The sequence below is a fragment of the Aethina tumida genome, chromosome 1 (assembly GCF_024364675.1).
Source record: "Aethina tumida isolate Nest 87 chromosome 1, icAetTumi1.1, whole genome shotgun sequence".
Classification (NCBI taxonomy): Eukaryota; Metazoa; Arthropoda; class Insecta; order Coleoptera; family Nitidulidae; genus Aethina; species Aethina tumida.
The window spans coordinates 12,087,161-12,108,407 of record NC_065435.1 but is presented as its reverse complement, the minus strand read 5'-3'; the positions used below and the strand labels follow the sequence as shown (position 1 = coordinate 12,108,407).

Genomic DNA, 21,247 nt, shown 5'->3' with positions numbered 1-21,247 from the left:
TAGCAGTTTATCTGGGCCATAAAATGTTAGAAGAAGAAGAAGAGATAACAATTTTCACACATTGTTCAAACAATTTTATCTTAACGGACATTAAAATCGCCCTATGTAAATATTGTATAATACTATTAGACTCAAGTATATACAAATAAAGGTAATCAATCGCAATTTTTGGTCGATAGTGTCAATAGCGGTAAATTTAAATCCACCATGATTCAATTCAGCGCATTATTTTTATTAATTTCAAGTCATTTATTAATTTATTCTGGTGCAACGACGGACACCACATTAAAACAACTGTTTGTTGTAAGTATATTACCCGCGTAATGAAGATGTGCGAGTTAAGTTTTTTTAGATATTTAGGCATGGAGAACGAGCACCCACCGAGCCATACAGAAATGACCCACATAAAGATTACGAGTGGCCTTTGGGATGGGGTCACTTAACGAATGTAAAATATTTTATCTTTGGCAAGGAAATTTTATTTTAACGAATTTTTTAGAGGGGCAAACTTCAAATGTACACACTCGGTGAGAGAATCCGACAAGAATATTCAGCATTCATTCCACCTTATTATTTTCCAACGAACGTAACGTTTTTCAGTAGTTATGCTGATAGATGTCTGATGAGTGCCCAGCTGGTTGGTGCCGGGTTGTTTCCACCTCAAGACGAGCAAATTTGGAATGAGGAACTTCTGTGGCAACCAGTGCCTGTGAAATATGTCGAAAGGAAAGATGATAATGTACAGTTTCTGTGTATAACATAACGGATTTTAAACTTACGAATATTTTTTTAGTTTATTGCTATGAAACAGGCCTGTAAAAAATATGATGATATGTATGATGAATTAATGAAGTCAGACAAGGTGAAGAAAATTTTCAAAGACAATGAAGACCTTATCAAGTACTTATCTGATCATTCAGGACAAAAAATGAAAACTTTATACAATATAGAAACCCTATTTAATACATTAGAAATAGAATCTTTAAACAATTTAACATTGCCAACATGGGTGAAACCTGAAATGCTGCCTGTGATGAAAGAAATTGGAGCTGTTAATTTAGCTTTGTACTCTGACAACAACTACATGAAAAGAATGAAAGGAGGTAACATTTAATTTATTAATAATTGTACAATTATTTATGATTGAACACTTTAGGAGTGTTAATAAAAATAATACTGGATCAGATGGAACAATTTATAAATGGAAAAGCCAGTCCTTTACACCTGTTTGCTGGACATGATTTCACTTTAGTGCAAACATTAAAAGCTTTAGGCCTAATCGACACCATTAAGCCAAAATTTGGAGCCACTTTAACTTTTGAATTGCACAAGGATCCGGAATACAAAATAAAGGTATTTTATCATGATTTTGTTTAGGTTCCTGTATGAATGTCTGATGCTATTATAGATAAACTATTGGGACGATTATCAGGCCCCACCAGTTGTAAAGATATTGTCCGGATGTACAGAAAAATGTGATATTTTTAAATTCAAATCAATTTTGGAACCTGTATTACCAAAAAATTGGAATGATGAATGCAAAGTCTAATGTTTATATTTCAATATAGTACCTAAAATAAAAGTAATTTAAATATTTTTATAAAACTGTTTTTATTCATATTTTTTATTTTATTAGTTTATTATTTTATTATTATTTTTATTTTTATACCCATTTTATATTTTTCTTTTTTTATTTGATTTGTTTTATACAGTACTGTCCAAATTTTACTGGTACCACCTACCAGTTAGTAGTTAAACTATAGGCTTTTTCAAGTTAGATTATGCGCATGTACTGTGTTATATTTTTTATTTTATTATTATTTTTATTTTTATACCCATTTTATATTTTTCTTTTTTTATTTGATTTGTTTTATAGAGTACTGTCCAAATTTTACTGGTACCACCTACCAGTTAGTAGCTAAACTATAGGCATTTTCAAGTAGATTATGCGCATGCACTGTGTTATATTTTTTATTTTATTAGTTTATTATTTTATTATTATTTTTATTTTTATACTCATTTTATATTTTTCTTTTTTTATTAGATTTGTTTTTTAGAGTACTGTCCAAATTTCACTAGTACCACCTACCAGTTAGTAGCGAAACTATAGGCATTTTCAAGTTAGATTATGCGCATGCGCTGCGTCAACTAAGTCTTAGTGACGTACCATCTAGTTGTTAGTAGCTGAATGTGAGTGTATTATTGGTACTCTTTAAATTAATTTTGTTTGAATTTTGTAATTGCTATTTGTAACTAGATGGATTAATAGGTGTTAAACACATAATATCCAATTTGTATCAAAGATTAACAATCAAATTATTATTTGAATAAAATAAATTTTTGATATAAAATAAAATTATAAATATATATTTATATTTAAATTCAACTAATTTTTTTACGCTTTTATATTTTGATAATATCAATATATTTATAATATATATATATATATATATATATATATATATATATATATATAATTTCATGATTATGTTTCTTTATTTTATAAAAATAAAATAATTTTAAATAAATATTTATTATATTTTTACTTATTATAATATTTTTTATACCGACTGGAGAAAATTTAAATTAAATCCTTTTATGAAATATCTTAAAAATATTTGATTTAAATTTTGTGTTACTTTTCTGACCACCGTTGTAATAATTTTACCCTGTTCTTAATAATTTACATATGGATATTTATCGACACACTCCAGTTACAAACAAAACAACAATAGCTTTTTCAAGTTATTGATCCATCTTTCAAACACATTTTAAGATTTAATTAATTATAATAATAAATGAAAATAAATGTATTAATTTTATTTAATAAAATCGACTGAAATATTATCAAATCAAGCTTTCACCATTTCAAATTATTAAAATCGTACACATTGTTTAATTCTAAGAACATATATGTTAGAAAATCTTTTTGATTCACAACAATAAATCCATTTTCAACAAATAAAATTAATACATATACTTTCGTTCAACAGGTGTAATTTTTTTAAATAAATTTTTAATTATTTTTATTTAATCCGACTCGATCTACATTTAAACCGAACAAAATACGTCAATTTTTGGCACATTCCACAACCAGTACCGTTAGAAAGAGGAAATCTTTTGTATCCAAAACAATCACCATTCAAAAAATGATTTAAATAAAATAAACACCACAACTATTTAAACACTAATCCGATTTTGTCGAATTACGGATAATTCGTTTATTGTCCACTTAAGGACCTCCTACAGTTACCCGGGACATATTTTGCAAACACTTTCTTGTGGCATTCGAGTCACAATGCGCCACGTCCATTGTGTCCGTCTTAATGGCATTCACAGCTTTCAGAGGACCCTCGCTCTGTGGTCATTTGGAAATACGCCTATTTCCTTATTTCCGCAAAATTCCTACCTACGTTTTATCATAGCGCACGATAAGCAACCACAGACCATTTCGATGCGGGTTGCATTTACAAATCATAACAGATTAATTAAATCAACGAGCAAATCTTGATGGGGTTTTGTGGAGAGAACGGCGCATTGTGTACGGTGTTGTCACAAATGGCATGAAAGTATTTACATGAACCAATCGGGTCAAATCCCCTTCCAACCATTGTGCAGTTTACAAAAACATATCGTGGACTACAAAGGGACTCCACTACGTGGGGATCGGTACCACACGACATGATCCCATCTCTCAAGTACGATTAAATTAATTGAACGAGTATAAAGGTTTTTATTTTAACGAACCAGGACGGATTGGTCATTATTTTATGACACCGGAGTGAGGTTTTTATTGCACGAGCAACCTAATTATTGAGCCATTATGGAAACACAACAATTCGATCTATTATTGTGCTGAAAACCGTTCCGGAATTTTCCGTGAATGGTGTTTTACAGTGAAATGAAATAAAACATTATCCAGTGTGGAAAATGGACAATGGAAACCACAGTATTGAATCAAAATAATTATCCAGTAATGGGAGTCTGTATGAAATCAACACTGCAAATATAAAAGCCACTGCAGCAGTCCCAACAGATTGATTCAGTGTTTCATGCGCATCACATGATAAACACGATGTAATCCCTGCTGAACATCATTATGTTCCTATTGAATCTGGATAATCCCCGTATTAAAATCCTATATGTGTTACCTCCCTTTCATAACGTGCACGAGACTTTTATTTGTAATCTATTTGATGCACAATTTTGGTTTCACTTTAATATTATAACTCTTGATTAAAATATAATAATCTGGATTAAGGTCCTCCGTGTATTATTCCCGCAAAATTAATTTCGAGTGGTTTCGACGGAAAACAAAATATCACGATTGACGGATTACGGCCATGGCAACTCGTTCAGTTGACTTAGATTTTCTTCGTACTTTATTTAATTGGTTATGTAGATTTTGTAATTAACATTGGGTATGTCTATTTAATGTCATGTTATAAAATATAAATTTTAAAATACATTTTCTTCTTGAATTCTGTATGTATTTAATAAAATAACAGTATATTAAGCTCAGTTATATTCATTGTTAATAACATAATTAAAAAAAACTATTAAAGTATTATCGAAATCTAACAACTGTGAGTCTATCATATAAAAATAAGAAATATTATTTATCTGCATAAAAATGGCGAAAATGTATGTTATTTCAATAAGTTATTCAGTTATTTGTAATTGGTGTGAGTTGAAAAATTCCAAAATGCTCAGCTTCATTAACAAAAAGCTAATTAAAATTATTGATAGTTATTATTTTATAATATCAAATAATTATATAGTGTAATACACTTAAAATTTATATAATATTATTTGTGTATGTGTAAATTATTCTTGAGATATTTTAAAAGTTCTATTTGCCACATCCATCTCATCCAATTTCCGGATTAGTCGGAATATTATATGTGAAACATTGGAAGAGAATAATTCAAGAATCTTGAAATACATGTTTTAAAATACTAATTGTAAAAATTGTGTAACTTTTGTTTTAGCAAATAAAATTAAATTTAAGTATATTTTTCAAAGAGATTTATGAAATGTGTTATCGAAATGTTATATAACAAAATTTTATTTCCAAACGTTAACAGTACCAAGATAATTTTACCTGATTCGAATATTTTTTGATAAATCTTTAATCAGAATATTTGTTCTATAAATTATATTGTACTCAAAACTTACACTCATAAACGTTATTTCTTTTTATAAAATTCAGCTGGGTCATGCATAAACTTAAAATATATAAATAGATTAGAATCCATTATTGAAATAAAATATAACATTTTCAACATTTCATCATTTTATTCAGACTAATAATATTTTATTATTTTTATTTTGCCTTAGATTTCAATACTCATTTATTTGTTTTTTTTTTTTTTTAAATATTGATCTTGTTTTTAATCTTAAAATAATGTTTTGTTATAAAATATACATATATTCTAATATATATTTTGTTTTTGGTATTCTAATTTATTTATATATTAGTGTTTGACTGTATAAGTATTTTATATTTTAATAATTATGAATGATTTTCTTTTGGATTTTTATTCTTTAAAATCAGTTCACAACAACGCCAGTAAAGATTTGGGCATTTTTTGACACGCCAATTACAACTAACCTTAACAAGATTTTATTAAAATAAAATAACACATTTTCAATATTTTTATGCAGATAATTAGTATTTTATTATTATACGATAATTTCATAGTTTTCCTAGATTTATTTGGGATTTTGTCATTAACATTCGAAAATAACTAAGCTTAAAACACTGTTATTTTATAAAATATACATATTTTATTCTTAGATACTAATTTATTTATATTTTTTAGGTTTGTGTATGATCCAGCTGATTTTTATAAACAAGGGAAGAATAAATGACAACGTTTGAGAGTGTAAGTTTTGGGTAGAAAGTAATTTATAGAATAAATTTTTATTCTGATTAGGGATTTATCAAAAATTATTTAAGTTAATTTAAATGGAGCTGATACTAAGTTTGAGTTTACACAATTTTTACAATTAGTATTTAATTTTATACATGTATTTCGACATTCTTGAATTATTCTCTTCCGGTAATTCGCATATACATACTCCAACTAATCCAGAAATTGAATTAGATAGATGTAATGAATAAAAATTTAAAATATCTATATTTTTAAGTGTTTAAGTTTCACTGTATAAGTATTTAATATTATAATAATTATAAATGATTTTCTTTTGGATTTTTGTTCTATAAAATCAGTTCACAACAACGCCAATAGAGATTTGGTCATATTTTCACACACCAATTATAACTAAACTTAACAATAATTTATTAAAATAAAATAACACATTTTCATCACTTTTATGCAAATAAATAATATTTTATTATTTTTATACAATAATTTTATAGTTTTCTTAGATTTATTTGATATTTTATTTGCTTGTTTTGGATTTTGTCATTAACATTCAAAAATGACTAAGCTTAAAACACTGTTATTTTATAAAATATACACATTTTATTCTTGGATTCTAATTTATTTATATTTTTTAGGTTTGTGCATGATTCAGCTGACTTTATAAACAAGAAAAGGATAAATGACAACGTTTAAGAGTGTAAGTTTTGGATAGAAAGTAATTTATAGAATAAATTTTTATTCTGATTAGGGATTTATCAACAATTATTTAAATTAATTTAAATGGTGCTGCTACTAAGTTTGGGAGTAATACTTTTGTTTTATAAAAATTCGATAAGACAATCTCTTCGAAAAATATATTTAAATTTAATGTTACTTGTCAAAAATTTACACAATTTTTACAATTAGTATTTAGTTTAATACATGTATTTCAACATTCTTGAATTATTCTTTTCCTGTAATTCACATATAATATTCCAACTAATTCAGAAATTGGATTAGATAGATGTAATGAATATAAATTTTAAAATATATATATTTTTAAGTGTTTAAGTTTCACTATATAAGTATTTAATATTATGATAATTATAAATGATTTTCTTTTGGATTTTCGTTCTTTAAAATCAGTTCACAACAACACCAGTAAAGATTTGGCCAATTACAACTAAACTTAACAATAATTTATTAAAATAACACATTTTCCATGTTTTTATGCAGACAAATAATATTTTATTATTTTTATACAATAATTTCATAGATTTCTTAGATTTATTTGATATTTTATTTGCTTTTTTGGATTTTGTCATTAACATTAGAAAATGTTCAAGCTTAAAACAATGTTATTTTATAAAATATACATACATATATACATATATACATATTCTTGGATTATAATTTATTTCTATATTTTAGGTTTGTGCATGGTAATTTATAGAATAAATTTTCATTCTGATTAGGGATTTATCAACAATTATTTGAGTTAATTTAAATCATCCTGGTACTATGTTTGGAAGTAATACTTTTGTTTTATAACAATTCAATAAGACACAATTTATACAAATAGTATTTAGAGTAATACATGTATCTCAACATTTTTGGATTAATCTCTTCCAGAAATTAGATTAGATGGATGTAACGAATGTATATGGATGGATGTAACGAAAATATTTTAAAATATTTAGATAAAAATTCACATACAATATGATTTAAATATACTGTTTTAAGTGTTTTACACTGTATAAATATATAACAATATAAAATAATAATTATAAATAACTTTCTTTTGCCTTTTTGTTTTTAAAATTGGTTCACCACAACACCAGTATGGATTGGGCACATTTCAATACACACCAGTTACATATTTACTTATCAATAATATAACGTTTTCACCGTATCTATGCAGATAAATAATGTTTTATTATTTTTATATAATAATCTCACAGTTTTCTTACAGTACGATATTTTTTAATTTTGTCATGAACAATGGATATTAATAAACTTAATATCATGTTATAAAGTATATATTCCAAATACATTTTAATTTTAGATTTTAATTTATTTATGTATTTTAGGTCTGGGGATGATCCAGGTGAATTCTGTAAACGAGGAAGGAATAAATGACTACGTACGACTTACTGTAAGTTTTGGATACAACGTAATTTATAGAATAAATTTGTAATCTCAATAGGGATCTATCAAAAAATAGATAGTTAAACTATTCTGGTACTAAGTTTGGTAACATTTTTATAAAAGAATTCGACACTCCTCATCAATATTTTTGAAAAATATACTTAAATCAATATTTATTAGTGAAAGTAATACACAAGCTAGATACTTCTACTAAATTCTACAGTAATTCTTTTCACAAGTTTCGTATATATATATACTCCAACTAATCCTGAAATTATATTAAATCAAAACGATGAATTTCGATTTCCAAATATCCCGAAAATAATTCAGGAATCTAGACACAGTAATATAAAATATGACACACATAAGATGAAAGGCCTATGTATTTTGTTTATTTTTAGTTTTGTTAGTCTGATACACTGTAGGCACTTAATTATTCCAGTCACCCAACCTGTGGGTGGAACAAATTCTCTTTACATTGTGGTACGTTTGAGATATTAAAAGAAGTTATTCAGAATATTATTTTAACTATAGAAATTGAATTCTAAGACTAGTTTATTATTTCGTAGTTCGAACTTTTAAGTGATTTCTGAATAATGTTAAATTAAATTGTGTTTGTTTCCATATCAGAAAAAAAGTTAAAAATTTTTATTTAAAATACAATTATAAATTATTATTATAATTAGAGGCCTGAATTAATTTTGGGAACAGCATATGTTACATTTTATGTAAAATTCATAAAATATTAGTTTTTAATTAAAAATGTATCATTATCTCATTACTACACCCTGTATTAAATCGATATTTTAAATCTTTTAATTGTGAATATTATCTAATTTTTAAAGGCCAATTTTAAGTCTCAATAACAGATTGATTTGACCTTTCGTAAGACTGTTAATTATAAATTATCTGTCTCTTATGATGTTCTATTTTCTTTTTTTCAAGTGTATAAATTAAAATTATAGTAGTTTCCTCACAATCTTTATTAAATTTGCCACGAAATAATTAGTGCTTTTAATACTCGATATATCTTTTGGAGTGAAATTTAAATAATACTTCCATTAGATGAAATTTTCAATTTCTTCCAAACTTCAAACTTCTTGAGTCATGTTATCTCCCTATTTTATCGTATTATTTATTCATTTTAATCTAAAAATATATCAATTATTATAAAATATGTAAAATATGTTTAAGATATTTTATAATAAAATCATTAAATTTTATTTATGTTTTCAAATTGCCTTTGGCACACTTCTATGAAACTAAGTCTGTGCTATTGTGATTTACTTAGCAGTTCTAAGAAAATATTTGGCCATCAAATAAATATTTCAAAATAGTCAAAACGTTTATTATTGGCATGTGTCAAACATATTGACATACCTCCAAGCACATTTTTGAACGTTAAAGGCTTAACGTTATAATAAACCACAAAGCAAATCTTAATAGAATTTAGAGATAAAAGGCGACGTCTTAAGACTTCTTAAGTGGGCTTTAACACCCTAATAACTTTTAACAATGACAAACAATGAGTATTTACCAATTGAGATAACAAATTTGTCAAATACTGTACGTCCTACCCGATAACAAAGGCTGTTTTAAAAAAAGAAATTCAGTTAGTTTCCTAAACCGTGCATTTTTTATGTCAACAATTTGTGGCTGCGTCAAAATAATTTTTAACAGTATAAAACGAAACTGTAAAATATTGTTTCAAATTGTTGCATAACTGTTGTATGTATATTTCGACTCATCTCTCTAATAAATGTTTGTGGTGACAATTATTAATTGGAAATGCAAAGGGTTGAAATTAAATGAACAATTAGTTGAGCGACAGCTGTGACATACAAATTATAACGTTTCGAAAATGAAAATATATTTTCTCGTCCCTCTGCCGTGTGCAAATTATTTTTGACAAATCAGATTTTATCTGTGATGCCTTTTAAACGGAACGGAACAAAAGACTGGGTACAAGCAGTTTACGTAGACGTGCTTTACAATTTTAACTAACAATTGTTGATTGGTTATCATGGGATTTATCTGTTCGTCAGTCATTTTTTACTTATTGTACAAATACCATGCCTCATTGATGTGGGGGTGATAATTTTTATTTTTAAACTATTTTCTTTTCAGAAAAGTATGTTAATAATCAACATGAAAGAAATAAACAAAATATTATGTTATTATATGAATTAAAATAATAAATATAATATACTATTATAAATATATTAGTAATAATACGATTTTATAAAACTTTCAAGTTTTTAATTAATTTTTCATACTTATTGATGATTGTTTTGTTGAGTTTTTAGTCAGTTCTAACAGTTTAATTCACTGAGAATGTAATTTTTTATTTTTATTATATAAATTATATTATGTTCTTTTATTTTCTATGTTTATAAATATTGTATAGGTTTGTCACTTCTTCACTTAAAAATTTTCTGTTCTCAATATTTTAATCTAAAAATGATCTTTGAATATGCTATCTAGAATCCAACACGGAGTTTTTGTTATAAACTGGAATTTAAATAGAGATGTTATATTTTTAGCCATTTTGTCTAAGTCATTTGGTTAAATAAATCTATACGTTTTGAATAATTTTTTATGGAGAAGTAAAAGTCTGCACAAAACACAGATTCAAAAAAATATGTTATTTAATTAGCCTTACATTTTACGTAGAATTCATACATCTATAAATTATTAGTTTTCAATTAAAAAATTTATTAAGTAACTTTTTAGAATTGATTGATAGACAAAATTTTGAAAAGTAAAATTCTGCACAAAACTGGAATTCAAAAAATATGTTATTTAATTAGAAACCTGGATTAATTTAAGGAACAGGATATGATACTTAAAAAATGCCTTAAAATTTACGTAGAATCCATATATCTATAAATTATTAGTTTTCAATTAAAAAACTTATTAAGTGACTTTTTAAAATATATTTTTAGACAAAATTTTAAGAAGTAAAATTCTGCACAAATCTGAGATTCCAAAAATATGTTATTTAATTAGAAACCTGAATTAATTTAAGAATCTAAATATGATACATAAAAAATGTCTTAAATTGTACTTAGGATCCATACATCTATAAATTATTAGATTTCAATTAAAACAAAATTAATAGACTTTTTAAAATTCATTTTTAGAAAAAATTTTGAGGAGTCAAATTTTGCAGAATACAGAGATTCGAAAAATATGTTATTTAATTAGAAACCTGGATTAATTTAAGGAACAGGATGTGATACTTAAAAAATGCCTTAAAATTTACGTAGAATCCATATATCTATAAATTATTAGTTTTCAATTAAAAAACTTATTAAGTGACTTTTTAAAATATATTTTTAGACAAAATTTTAAGAAGTAAAATTCTGCACAAATCTGAGATTCCAAAAATATGTTATTTAATTAGAAACCTGAATTAATTTAAGAATCTAAATATGATACATAAAAAATGTCTTAAATTGTACTTAGGATCCATACATCTATAAATTATTAGTTTTCAATTAAAACAAAATTAATAGACTTTTTAGAATTCATTTTTAGACAAAATTTTGAGGAGTCAAATTTTGCAGAATACAGAGATTCAAAAAATATGTTATTTAATTAGAAACCTGGATTAATTTAAGGAACAGGATGTGATACTTAAAAAATACCTTAAAATTTACGTAGAATCCATACATCTATAAATTATTAGTTTTCAATTAAAAAGCTTATTAAGTGACATATTAATTATATGACTTTCTAACTTAAAGGTGTTTTAGGCCTTAGTAATGAGTTACTGAAGAACATAACTGAAAAATTATGTAAACATATTCAACATCAATATAAAAATAAACAAACAAAATGTTTATTCAATGTTTAATTTACTGTATTAGTTAAATTAACTGTGACTAATAATATATAATTCCATTTTGAATTTAGGTTTTATAAAATTGTATATAGAAGTCAAAAATTTAACTTTATCAGTAATAAACAATTAAAACATGTTTTTTAATTAAAATTTTCCAATTTTTTATGATTATTTTGTTTTAGATTCAGCACTGCAAAATGACCATCCTAAGGACCTACACCAGAGTCATCAAAATCTCGCCTTTTATTCATGAAGCACATTTCATCTACCCACTCTATAACAGAGTTCTATAGAATTGTATGAAATTCAGAAGCTAGTGGATAAATGTATTAGCTGTCAAATTGTTTAGGTAATTTTTGGAAAGCTTTTAGACAGAACTATCAACTTAATTTACTGAGAAAATATTTTATTATTTTTATAATATAAATTATATTTTATTCTTTTATATTCTCTATTTATAACGTAAAGGTTTGACACCTTTAGACGAGTTTGTAACAATTATAAAAGATGTATTATAATGTCTTTTTTATAATTATTATTTAAATAGTATTTTAATATTTTTAGCCTCCTGCGTTAGTCATTTATTTATATAAACCTTGATTAGTTTGTTTCAGAACCACGTAAAATCGCCATCCCTCCGACATTCACCAGCCTCATCAAAATCTTACCCAGCCAACAATAATTTTCAAAATTATAAGTCGGCATTTAGTGAATAAATGTCTTACTTGCCAAGTTATATAGGTAAATTTTTAAAATTTTCACCGATAACATATTCTATAATTTATACTATTTAAATTGCATGTAAATATTTTGAAGATTTTTCTCCGCTGTAGTTCATTTAGTTGCTGGTTGACGTATTATTAGTAACTTACATGTTACGTACCATAATTTAATAGTAAAAGACGTCGCAGATTTTAAATATAAATAGCAATATGCAATTGATGACGATGTGGTAACACGTCACCATTATATTCACTTTATTATATTTAGTGGTGATGTCCGTCAACAATGTCAATGGGTGTGTCCAAGCACACCCCATGCTGGTTGGATGCATCCCTTCAACGCTAATTGTGAGGCAAGCCACACTTGCGTTAATTTGTTCATGTCTTACAAAATTAAGACTGATATTTAAATTTGTTATTCTCAATAAAAAATGTCCTGCTGTGTTTTACTTTTGTGAGATTAATCACAAGTTTTAATAGTTTTTAATTAATTAATAATATTGAGCATTAAAAGTTAATTATGTTAAAGGAGTAAATAATTTTTGTAAAACTAAACAAATAAGTAAGTATTAATCATATTATTAAGAAAGATTAAGAAATTCAGCTAAGAAAAACAAATATTATACAAATTGTTGTACTTTAATAACTTTAAGTATATTACAATAAATAAAGGTTGGAAAATGTTTGTCTTTTTTATTGTATTTCTGAATTTTTATTCAAGAATAGGTAATTAAAGAACCAATTTAATTAACTATTCCTGAATTATTTCCTTAATGATTATTTTAATTTAAATTAGTCATAGCTCAGGTATTTTACTCTTTAAAATATAATTCTTTGTTAGGATGTGTATAAAAAGTATTGATAAATATAATTATAAATAAAAACTGTTGATTTTTTATGCTTTTTATTTAATTATCCTCTTTTCATTACTTAATAACTCCTCTGCCAGCATATTTTGACAAAAACGTCGTTAAAAACCTTTTGAAAGATATTCAGATAATTTTTGAACACTGTATCATTATAAATTTAACAATGTGTTGTAAATTAATAATAATTAAGAACGTTTAATGATTTTATAACTTACAAAGTCGAATTTGACCACTCCATACTTGACTAATTGTTTACCTGGATTTATAACATCGGATTGTCATTCTCTCTTCTATAACGTCGTGAAATAATTATAATCTGCACTTTTTCAATTCACTTTTAATTATGTTATTAAGACATTTTCATTATTTTGATATTTTTAAGGCTTTCAAAGCATTAGTTTTATTTGTATTTCTACCAAACAATAATGCTCAGTAGTCGTCAAGAATGTAGGTGTAAACTTTCAGAATGTTGTTTAATTACCCACTTTTTTAACATAATATTAATTATTAAAGCCAAAATTATGTTGTTTGTTTTGAAAACTTTAACCGCACCCGCCAAATTTGAAATTAATTAATAAATTAAAAAAATTTCGATCAAAAACCCATTTTGGCTAATTAGACTGATAAAAATCCAAAAATTAAAATATATTTATTTGTAAAAAATCGTTAATAAAAATAATAAAAAAATATGATGCGGTAATTTTAATGTTGTTATATTGGCACATATTAAATGTTATTGTCACCCCCCCATTTGGTTACTCCTTGGCGTGCCTTGGTCCGTTAATGTTCGGTGGTCCCGCTGCTCAGTGACATGTAAGTTTTTAACTGTTTTATTATAAATTAAGTTAATTAACGGCCAATAAATTCGCAAGTGTGAACAACAACAAATCAGAATTAGACGACAAATGTCGGTAACCTGTTGCGGCCCTTTTTTAACCTAGGAACGTCCGGATTAATATCTTTTAATTTTTGTGTCTGTTAATGGCAAAGCTGAATTTAACAAAACATCGTTGAATTGCCGTAAATGTGAGGTAATGTTTATTAATGGCGAATTTTGTGTTAGAATATAAATATTATTATAAATATAAATATGTATATATATTCCAGAAATCTGTTAATTTCGGGGGCGGCCCTTGATTTTGCAGGGACTCTCTTTGGCTTTCTTAAAGTGCGGTTAACCTGTTTCGTTCTGGAGCAACAAGTGGAATATAAAAAAAATTTCAAAAAATGTTGACGGGCATTATATTTATTGATGGCGAATTTTGTGTTGGAATATAAATATATATGTATAATATATATAATATATTTGTATTCCAGAAATCTGTGATATTTCGGGGACGGCCCTTGATTTTGCAGGGACTCTCTTTGGCTTTCTTAAAGTGCGGTTAACCTGTTTCGTTCTGGAGCAACAAGTGGAATATAAATATTTCCAAAAATTGTTGAGTGCCATTTTACAGTTACTCTATTTGTGTTCCTTATATTGTTAATTACTCCTTTTCTGTGTGTGTGTGGTTATATTGTAAATGCGATAATAATCCAGCAATAGTGAGTAATTAGTAGTATATTTTTATTATATATAATTAATTTAGTTTAGCAATTGAGGAGTGGCGGCCTATCTACCACCATAATTAGAAGTATTTTACGAGTACATCTAATGGTTTTAGCTAGTATTCGTAGGTAATAATATGTTTTATAAGTCTGCTGCTGTAGGATTTAGAAGTTAGGTACCACAGTGTCATGGCGAAGTGGGTTATATCTTTGTAGTTGTACAATGGGCTTTATTCCTCAAACTACCACCATAATTAGAAGTACATTTTTTATTAGCACATCTAATGCTTTTACCTTTAGTATTAGTAACTAATAATTTGTTTTACCAGTCTGAAGCAGTTGAAGAATTTACAAGTTAAGTACCATAGGGTCATGGTGAAATGAGGTATATCTTTATAGTTGTACAATGGGCCTTATTCCTCCAATTACCACCATAATTAGAAGTACTCTTACTAGTATATTTAAAGCTTTTACCTTTAGTATTAGTAGCTAATAATTTGTTTTTCAAGTCTGCAGTAGTAAATGGATTTACAAGTTAGGTACCATAGTGTCATGGTAGAGTGTGTTATATCTTTCTAGCTATAAAATAGGACTTATTTCTCCAATTACCACCATAATTAGAAATATTTATACGAGTTCATTTAATACTTTTACTTTTAGTATCAGTAGGTAATAATTTGTTTTATAAGTCTGCTGCTGTAGGATTTAGAAGTTAGGTACCACAGTGTCATGGCGAAGTGGGTTATATATTTGTGGCTGTACAATGGGCTTTATTCCACCAACTACTACCATAATTAGAGGTACATTTTTTATTAGCATATCTAATGTTTTTACTTTTAGTATTAGTAACTAATAATTTGTTTTACCAGTCTGAAGCAGTTGAAGAATTTACAAGTTAAGTACCATAGGGTCATGGTGAAATGAGGTATATCTTTATAGTTGTACAATGGGCCTTCCTCCAATTACCACCATAATTAGAAGTACTCTTACTAGTATATTTAAAGCTTTTACGTTAGTATTAGTAGCTAATAATTTGTTTTTCAAGTCTGCAGTAGTAAATGGATTTACAAGTTAGGTACCATAGTGTCATGGTAGAGTGTGTTATATCTTTCTAGCTATAAAATAGGACTTATTTCTCCAATTACCACCATAATTAGAAATATTTATACGAGTTCATTTAATACTTTTACTTTTAGTATCAGTAGGTAATAATTTGTTTTATAAGTCTGCTGCTGTAGGATTTAGAAGTTAGGTACCACAGTGTCATGGCGAAGTGGGTTATATATTTGTGGCTGTACAATGGGCTTTATTCCACCAACTACTACCATAATTAGAGGTACATTTTTTATTAGCATATCTAATGTTTTTACTTTTAGTATTAGTAACTAATAATTTGTTTTACCAGTCTGAAGCAGTTGAAGAATTTACAAGTTAAGTACCATAGGGTCATGGTGAAATGAGGTATATCTTTATAGCTGTACAATGGGCCTTATTCTTCCAACTACCACCATAATTAGAAGTACTTTTACTAGTATATCTAAAGCTTTTGCCTTTAGTATTAGTATCTAATAATTTGTTTTCCAACTCTGCGGTAGTAAATAGATTTAGAAGTTAGGTACCATAGTGTCATGGTGGAGTGTGTTATATCTTTCTAGCTATAAAATAGGAGTTATTTCTCCAATTATCACCATAATTAGAAATATTTATACGAGTTCATTTAATACTTTTACTTTTGGTATCAGTAGGTAATAATTTGTTTTATAAGTCTGCTGCTGTAGGATTTAGAAGTTAGGTACCACAGTGTCATGGCGAAGTGGGTTATATATTTGTGGCTGTACAATGGGCTTTATTCCACCAACTACTACCATAATTAGAGGTACATTTTTTATTAGCATATCTAATGTTTTTACTTTTAGTATTAGTAACTAATAATTTGTTTTACCAGTCTGAAGCAGTTGAAGAATTTACAAGTTAAGTACCATAGGGTCATGGTGAAATGAGGTATATCTTTATAGCTGTACAATGGGCCTTATTCTTCCAACTACCACCATAATTAGAAGTACTTTTACTAGTATATCTAAAGCTTTTGCCTTTAGTATTAGTAGCTAATAATTTGTTTTTCAAGTCTGCAGTAGTAAATGGATTTACAAGTTAGGTACCATAGTGTCATGGTACAGTGTGTTATATCTGTCTAGCTATAAAATAGGACTTATTTCTCCAATTACCACCATAATTAGAAATATTTATACGAGTTCATTTAATACTTTTACTTTTAGTATCAGTAGGTAATAATTTGTTTTATAAGTCTGCTGCTGTAGGATTTAGAAGTTAGGTACCACAGTGTCATGGCGAAGTGGGTTATATATATATTTGTGGCTGTACAATGGGCCTTATTCCTCAAACTACCATCATAATTAGAAGTACATTTTTATTAGCACATCTAATGCTTTTACCTTTAGTATTAGTAACTAATAATTTGTTTTACCAGTCTGAAGCAGTTGAAGAATTTAACAGCTGTACAATGGGCCTTATTCCTCTAACTACCACCATAATTAGAAGTACTTTTACTAGTATATCTAAAGATTTTACCTTTAGAATTAGTAGCTAATACAATAGGACTTATTTCTCCAACTACCACCATAATTAGAAGTATTTATACGAGTTCATCTAATACTTTTAGTTTTAGTATCAGTAGGGGGTAATAATTTGTTTTATGAGTGTTGCGATAGAAGATTTTAGAAGTTAGGTACCACAGCGTTATGGTGAAGTGAGTTATATCTTTAATCTGTACAATGGGCCTTATTACTCCAACTACCAATGATTTGTTTTACCAGTCTAAAGCAGTTGAAGGATTTAGAAGTTAGGTAATAGAGTGTCATGGTGAAATGCTTATTGCTGCACTCGTGTGAAGTGTCTCAGACATTTGTCAGCATATCTTTTAGACCATTGTCGACAAAATTGAGGTAGTGTCAAATCAAGATTATATCGTAAATCAGTAATAAAATAGAATAAATCTAAATTTTTTACACATTTACACAACTTAAAAATATATTATTTTCAATTAAAAAATGATTAAATTTCCAGTTGTATTTATCCCGGGAATAAATTTATAGCTTATTTCATATTCGTCTTTCTAACATTTTCTAATTGAACTTTTTCGTCCGTTCAGCGCCACAAGTTCTGCTTAAAAGATAAGCCCAACACATGATTTGTCATTTCGTTGCATATTCTTCATAGGTATACAAAACAATATCGATATACAAACACTGTTGACGGACGTAATATTTTTTTACCACACAGATCGATTTCACTGGCATAATAACCAAGTGGTTAGCAGCAACATTTGAGATAATCGGCAACGTTTAACCATTGAAATTAGCGTTCAAGCTCCGCTGTTCATTTTGTGGAAATCGCTGGTTAAGTTTAGTTTTGTTTTTAAATATTAATTTTTTTTATATGTGAGTGAGTGGTTACATTAAAGTTACAGTAATGTTTGATACATATTATTATTATTTATATCTATAATTGCATAAATATTGTATTTATTTAATCAACAGCAATTAACAATTTTATGCAAAGAACTAATTTATTAATTTAATTTAATCTTTTTCTAGATATTTCATTATTTTTGGGAAGCTGCTTGGATTGTCAGGACTTTTTATTACTTTGGTATGTACTAATTAAAAATATTTACTTTGTTCTTTAGTTTCAATTAATCCAAATAAAGTAACATTTTTTGATTAAAATATTTAAAAATAGTAAAATAGATATTATAACCAATTAAATATATTTTTACCTTTCAGATTGGATGCCAACATCTAACAACCCTTGGAGTTATTGCCTATAATTGATGATCTGATTCTATTGGACTTTTTACAAAATGCTTTCGTCAAAAGTAACACCACCTGTAAGTACTTCAGTTGCTACTTATACATATTTTAAAATTATTTAAATACTTAAACAAATATTATTAATAATGTTTGTTGACAACTTTCAATAAATAAATACTCTAATAATTAATATACATATTACACAAAAAGGAAAATGTGAAGATTAACACCCACATAAAGATATAAAACATGTTACCCAAAAGAGCCAATCTAATACCTTTATTACTTCTTTGAAAATCGTTATGGAAAATCCGTGGAAACATCCCCAGATAATACCATTATCAAAAGGTAAGATTGGCTGTATCAGATACATCCCGAACAAAAAAGCCATAACCCAAATACAATTTGCGGGATATTAGGAAAATTGTTGGGGGTTGAAGTTTATGATGCGAGGCACAGAATGAATTTCCAATTATTAATTTGTGCTAGTAAGCGGATTTCGACTTGGAAGTTATCAGTGAAAGGCTAAACCATGCTCTGCAATCTTGTGGGGGGATTCACGAAGGGATTTTCTTCCCATTTTTAAAACCACGTTAAAAAAAACGTAGTTTCGTAGACTTTAATTAAAAACCAATCAGGCCACTTGTTTATTTAGTTTTCCGTTGATATGTTCAGTTTTTTCATTGGTTTTTAGATACAATTAGGTATTTCTGAAGAAATTAGTTGGATGTTGCATAAATTTCAGGTATTTCCGGGGTATGATAAACCGTGAATTATACACCAGACATTTTGCCGCCACGTTACAATGAAATCTTACCCGAGCATAATGTATTCTATGATGTAAAGTTTGACACAACCCTGTGCGGTTTGATATTTGTCCTATAAAGGGTGATGTAATTGGTTTATTGAAACAACATTCTATACATGACTCTGTTCGGTAACTAGATTACATCGGTCTATAATGTATTTATTATAGTTAACAACAGCCGAAGTACTTTGTAACAGTTATGATGAGAGAAGTGGCCGAAAATTAAATTTGATATTGTGACACGTGCTCAACATATTTATATTGCGTTTTACATGCGTTTTGATCTTTAATATGTATATGCATATCTCGCTTTGATAAGATGGAAATTATAAACTTTTAATAATAAAAACTCTTTAGTCATGTTAAATTTATTTTTTTCTTTAAATAAAATCAAATTACTCTCCAAAGAATATTAATTTTAAAATTACCTTAATTAATTTCTTCAGATTGTTCACTATTAAAAATGTAGTAAATAATTATTAACATTTTACTTTGACTAACTAAACCATGAAATAAAATGTTTCAAATATACGAGAATGTTATTATTTTAACAAGAACAAAACTGTTTGTCAAAAAAATTATAAATTAAATAGCATATTTAAATATTTTTAACATTTCATTCCAGAGTTTAGTTGAATATAAGACATAAATTCATTAAAAAAATATTACTTTTAATTTTGATATAGACTCATTGAAATTTAGCGATTTACTTATTTTTTCGTAAAATTATCTTACTCAGTTTTTTAAATATTTCAATATTAGTAAAACTAGATCTTTGTTCAGTTATCATTCAAAGCATCTTGTGATCACCTAAACCATGAAATAAAATGTTTCAAATATCTTAGAGTATCAGGATTAGTTTTCTTAATCGACACCATTCAATTGTATACTTTTTAAGGTATTTTAACAAGTACAAAACTGATTGCCAAACAAGTAATAATTTAACTCACATATTCTTAAATATTTTTAACATTTCATTTCAGGTTTTAGTTCATTACAAAAGATAAATTCTTTGAAAGAATATAACTTTTAATTTTGATATATACTCAATAAAATAGAAGGGTCTAAAATTTAGTGGTTTATTTATTTTTTTTTTTTTCATAAAATTATCTTATTCAGTTTTTTAAATTTTTCAACATTAAAAATAAGACTAGATCTTTGTTTAGTTATTATTCAAAGCTTCCTGTGACCACCTAAACTATGAAATAAAGTGTTTCAAAAACCTCAGAATATCAGGATAAGTATTTTTAATCGACACCACTCAATTGTATACTTTTCAAGGTATTTTAATAAGCACAAAACTGGATTGTCAAAAAAGTAATGATTTAAATTACATATTCTTAAATATTTTTAACATTTCATTTCAGATTTTAGTTCATTACAAGAGATAAATTCTTTAAAAGAATATAACTTTTAATTTTGATATAGACTCAATAAAATAAAAGGGTGTGCCATTTAATGATTATTTATTGTTTTTTTCCTAAAATTATCTTATTCAGTTTTTTAAATTTTTCAATATAAAATTAAGACTAGATCTTTGTTTACTTATTATTCAAAGTATCCTGTGATCACCTAAACCATGAAATAAAATGTTTCAAATATCTC

General features: G+C 26.5%; 1 protein-coding gene across 1 annotated transcript; it reads left to right on the top strand.

Annotated features, from left to right (window-relative positions):
- Nucleotides 1–45: 45 nt before the first annotated feature.
- Nucleotides 46–1,605, top strand: LOC109596388 (prostatic acid phosphatase). The gene is made up of 6 exons (XM_020011930.2): nucleotides 46–303; nucleotides 353–448; nucleotides 500–739; nucleotides 794–1,103; nucleotides 1,157–1,353; nucleotides 1,409–1,605. Exons 1-6 carry the CDS (start codon nucleotides 208–210, stop codon nucleotides 1,547–1,549), a joined length of 1,080 nt encoding a protein of 359 aa, XP_019867489.2. The 5' UTR covers nucleotides 46–207; the 3' UTR covers nucleotides 1,550–1,605.
- Nucleotides 1,606–21,247: the final 19,642 nt, after the last annotated feature.

Coding starts and splice junctions, on each gene's coding strand:
- LOC109596388 (XM_020011930.2), top strand. CDS start 208: ATGATTCAATTCAGCGCATTATTTTTATTAATTTCAAGTCATTTATTA. Junction 304..352: donor CATTAAAACAACTGTTTGTT/GTAAGTATATTA, acceptor AAGTTTTTTTAG/ATATTTAGGCATGGAGAACG. Junction 1,354..1,408: donor ATCCGGAATACAAAATAAAG/GTATTTTATCAT, acceptor ATGCTATTATAG/ATAAACTATTGGGACGATTA.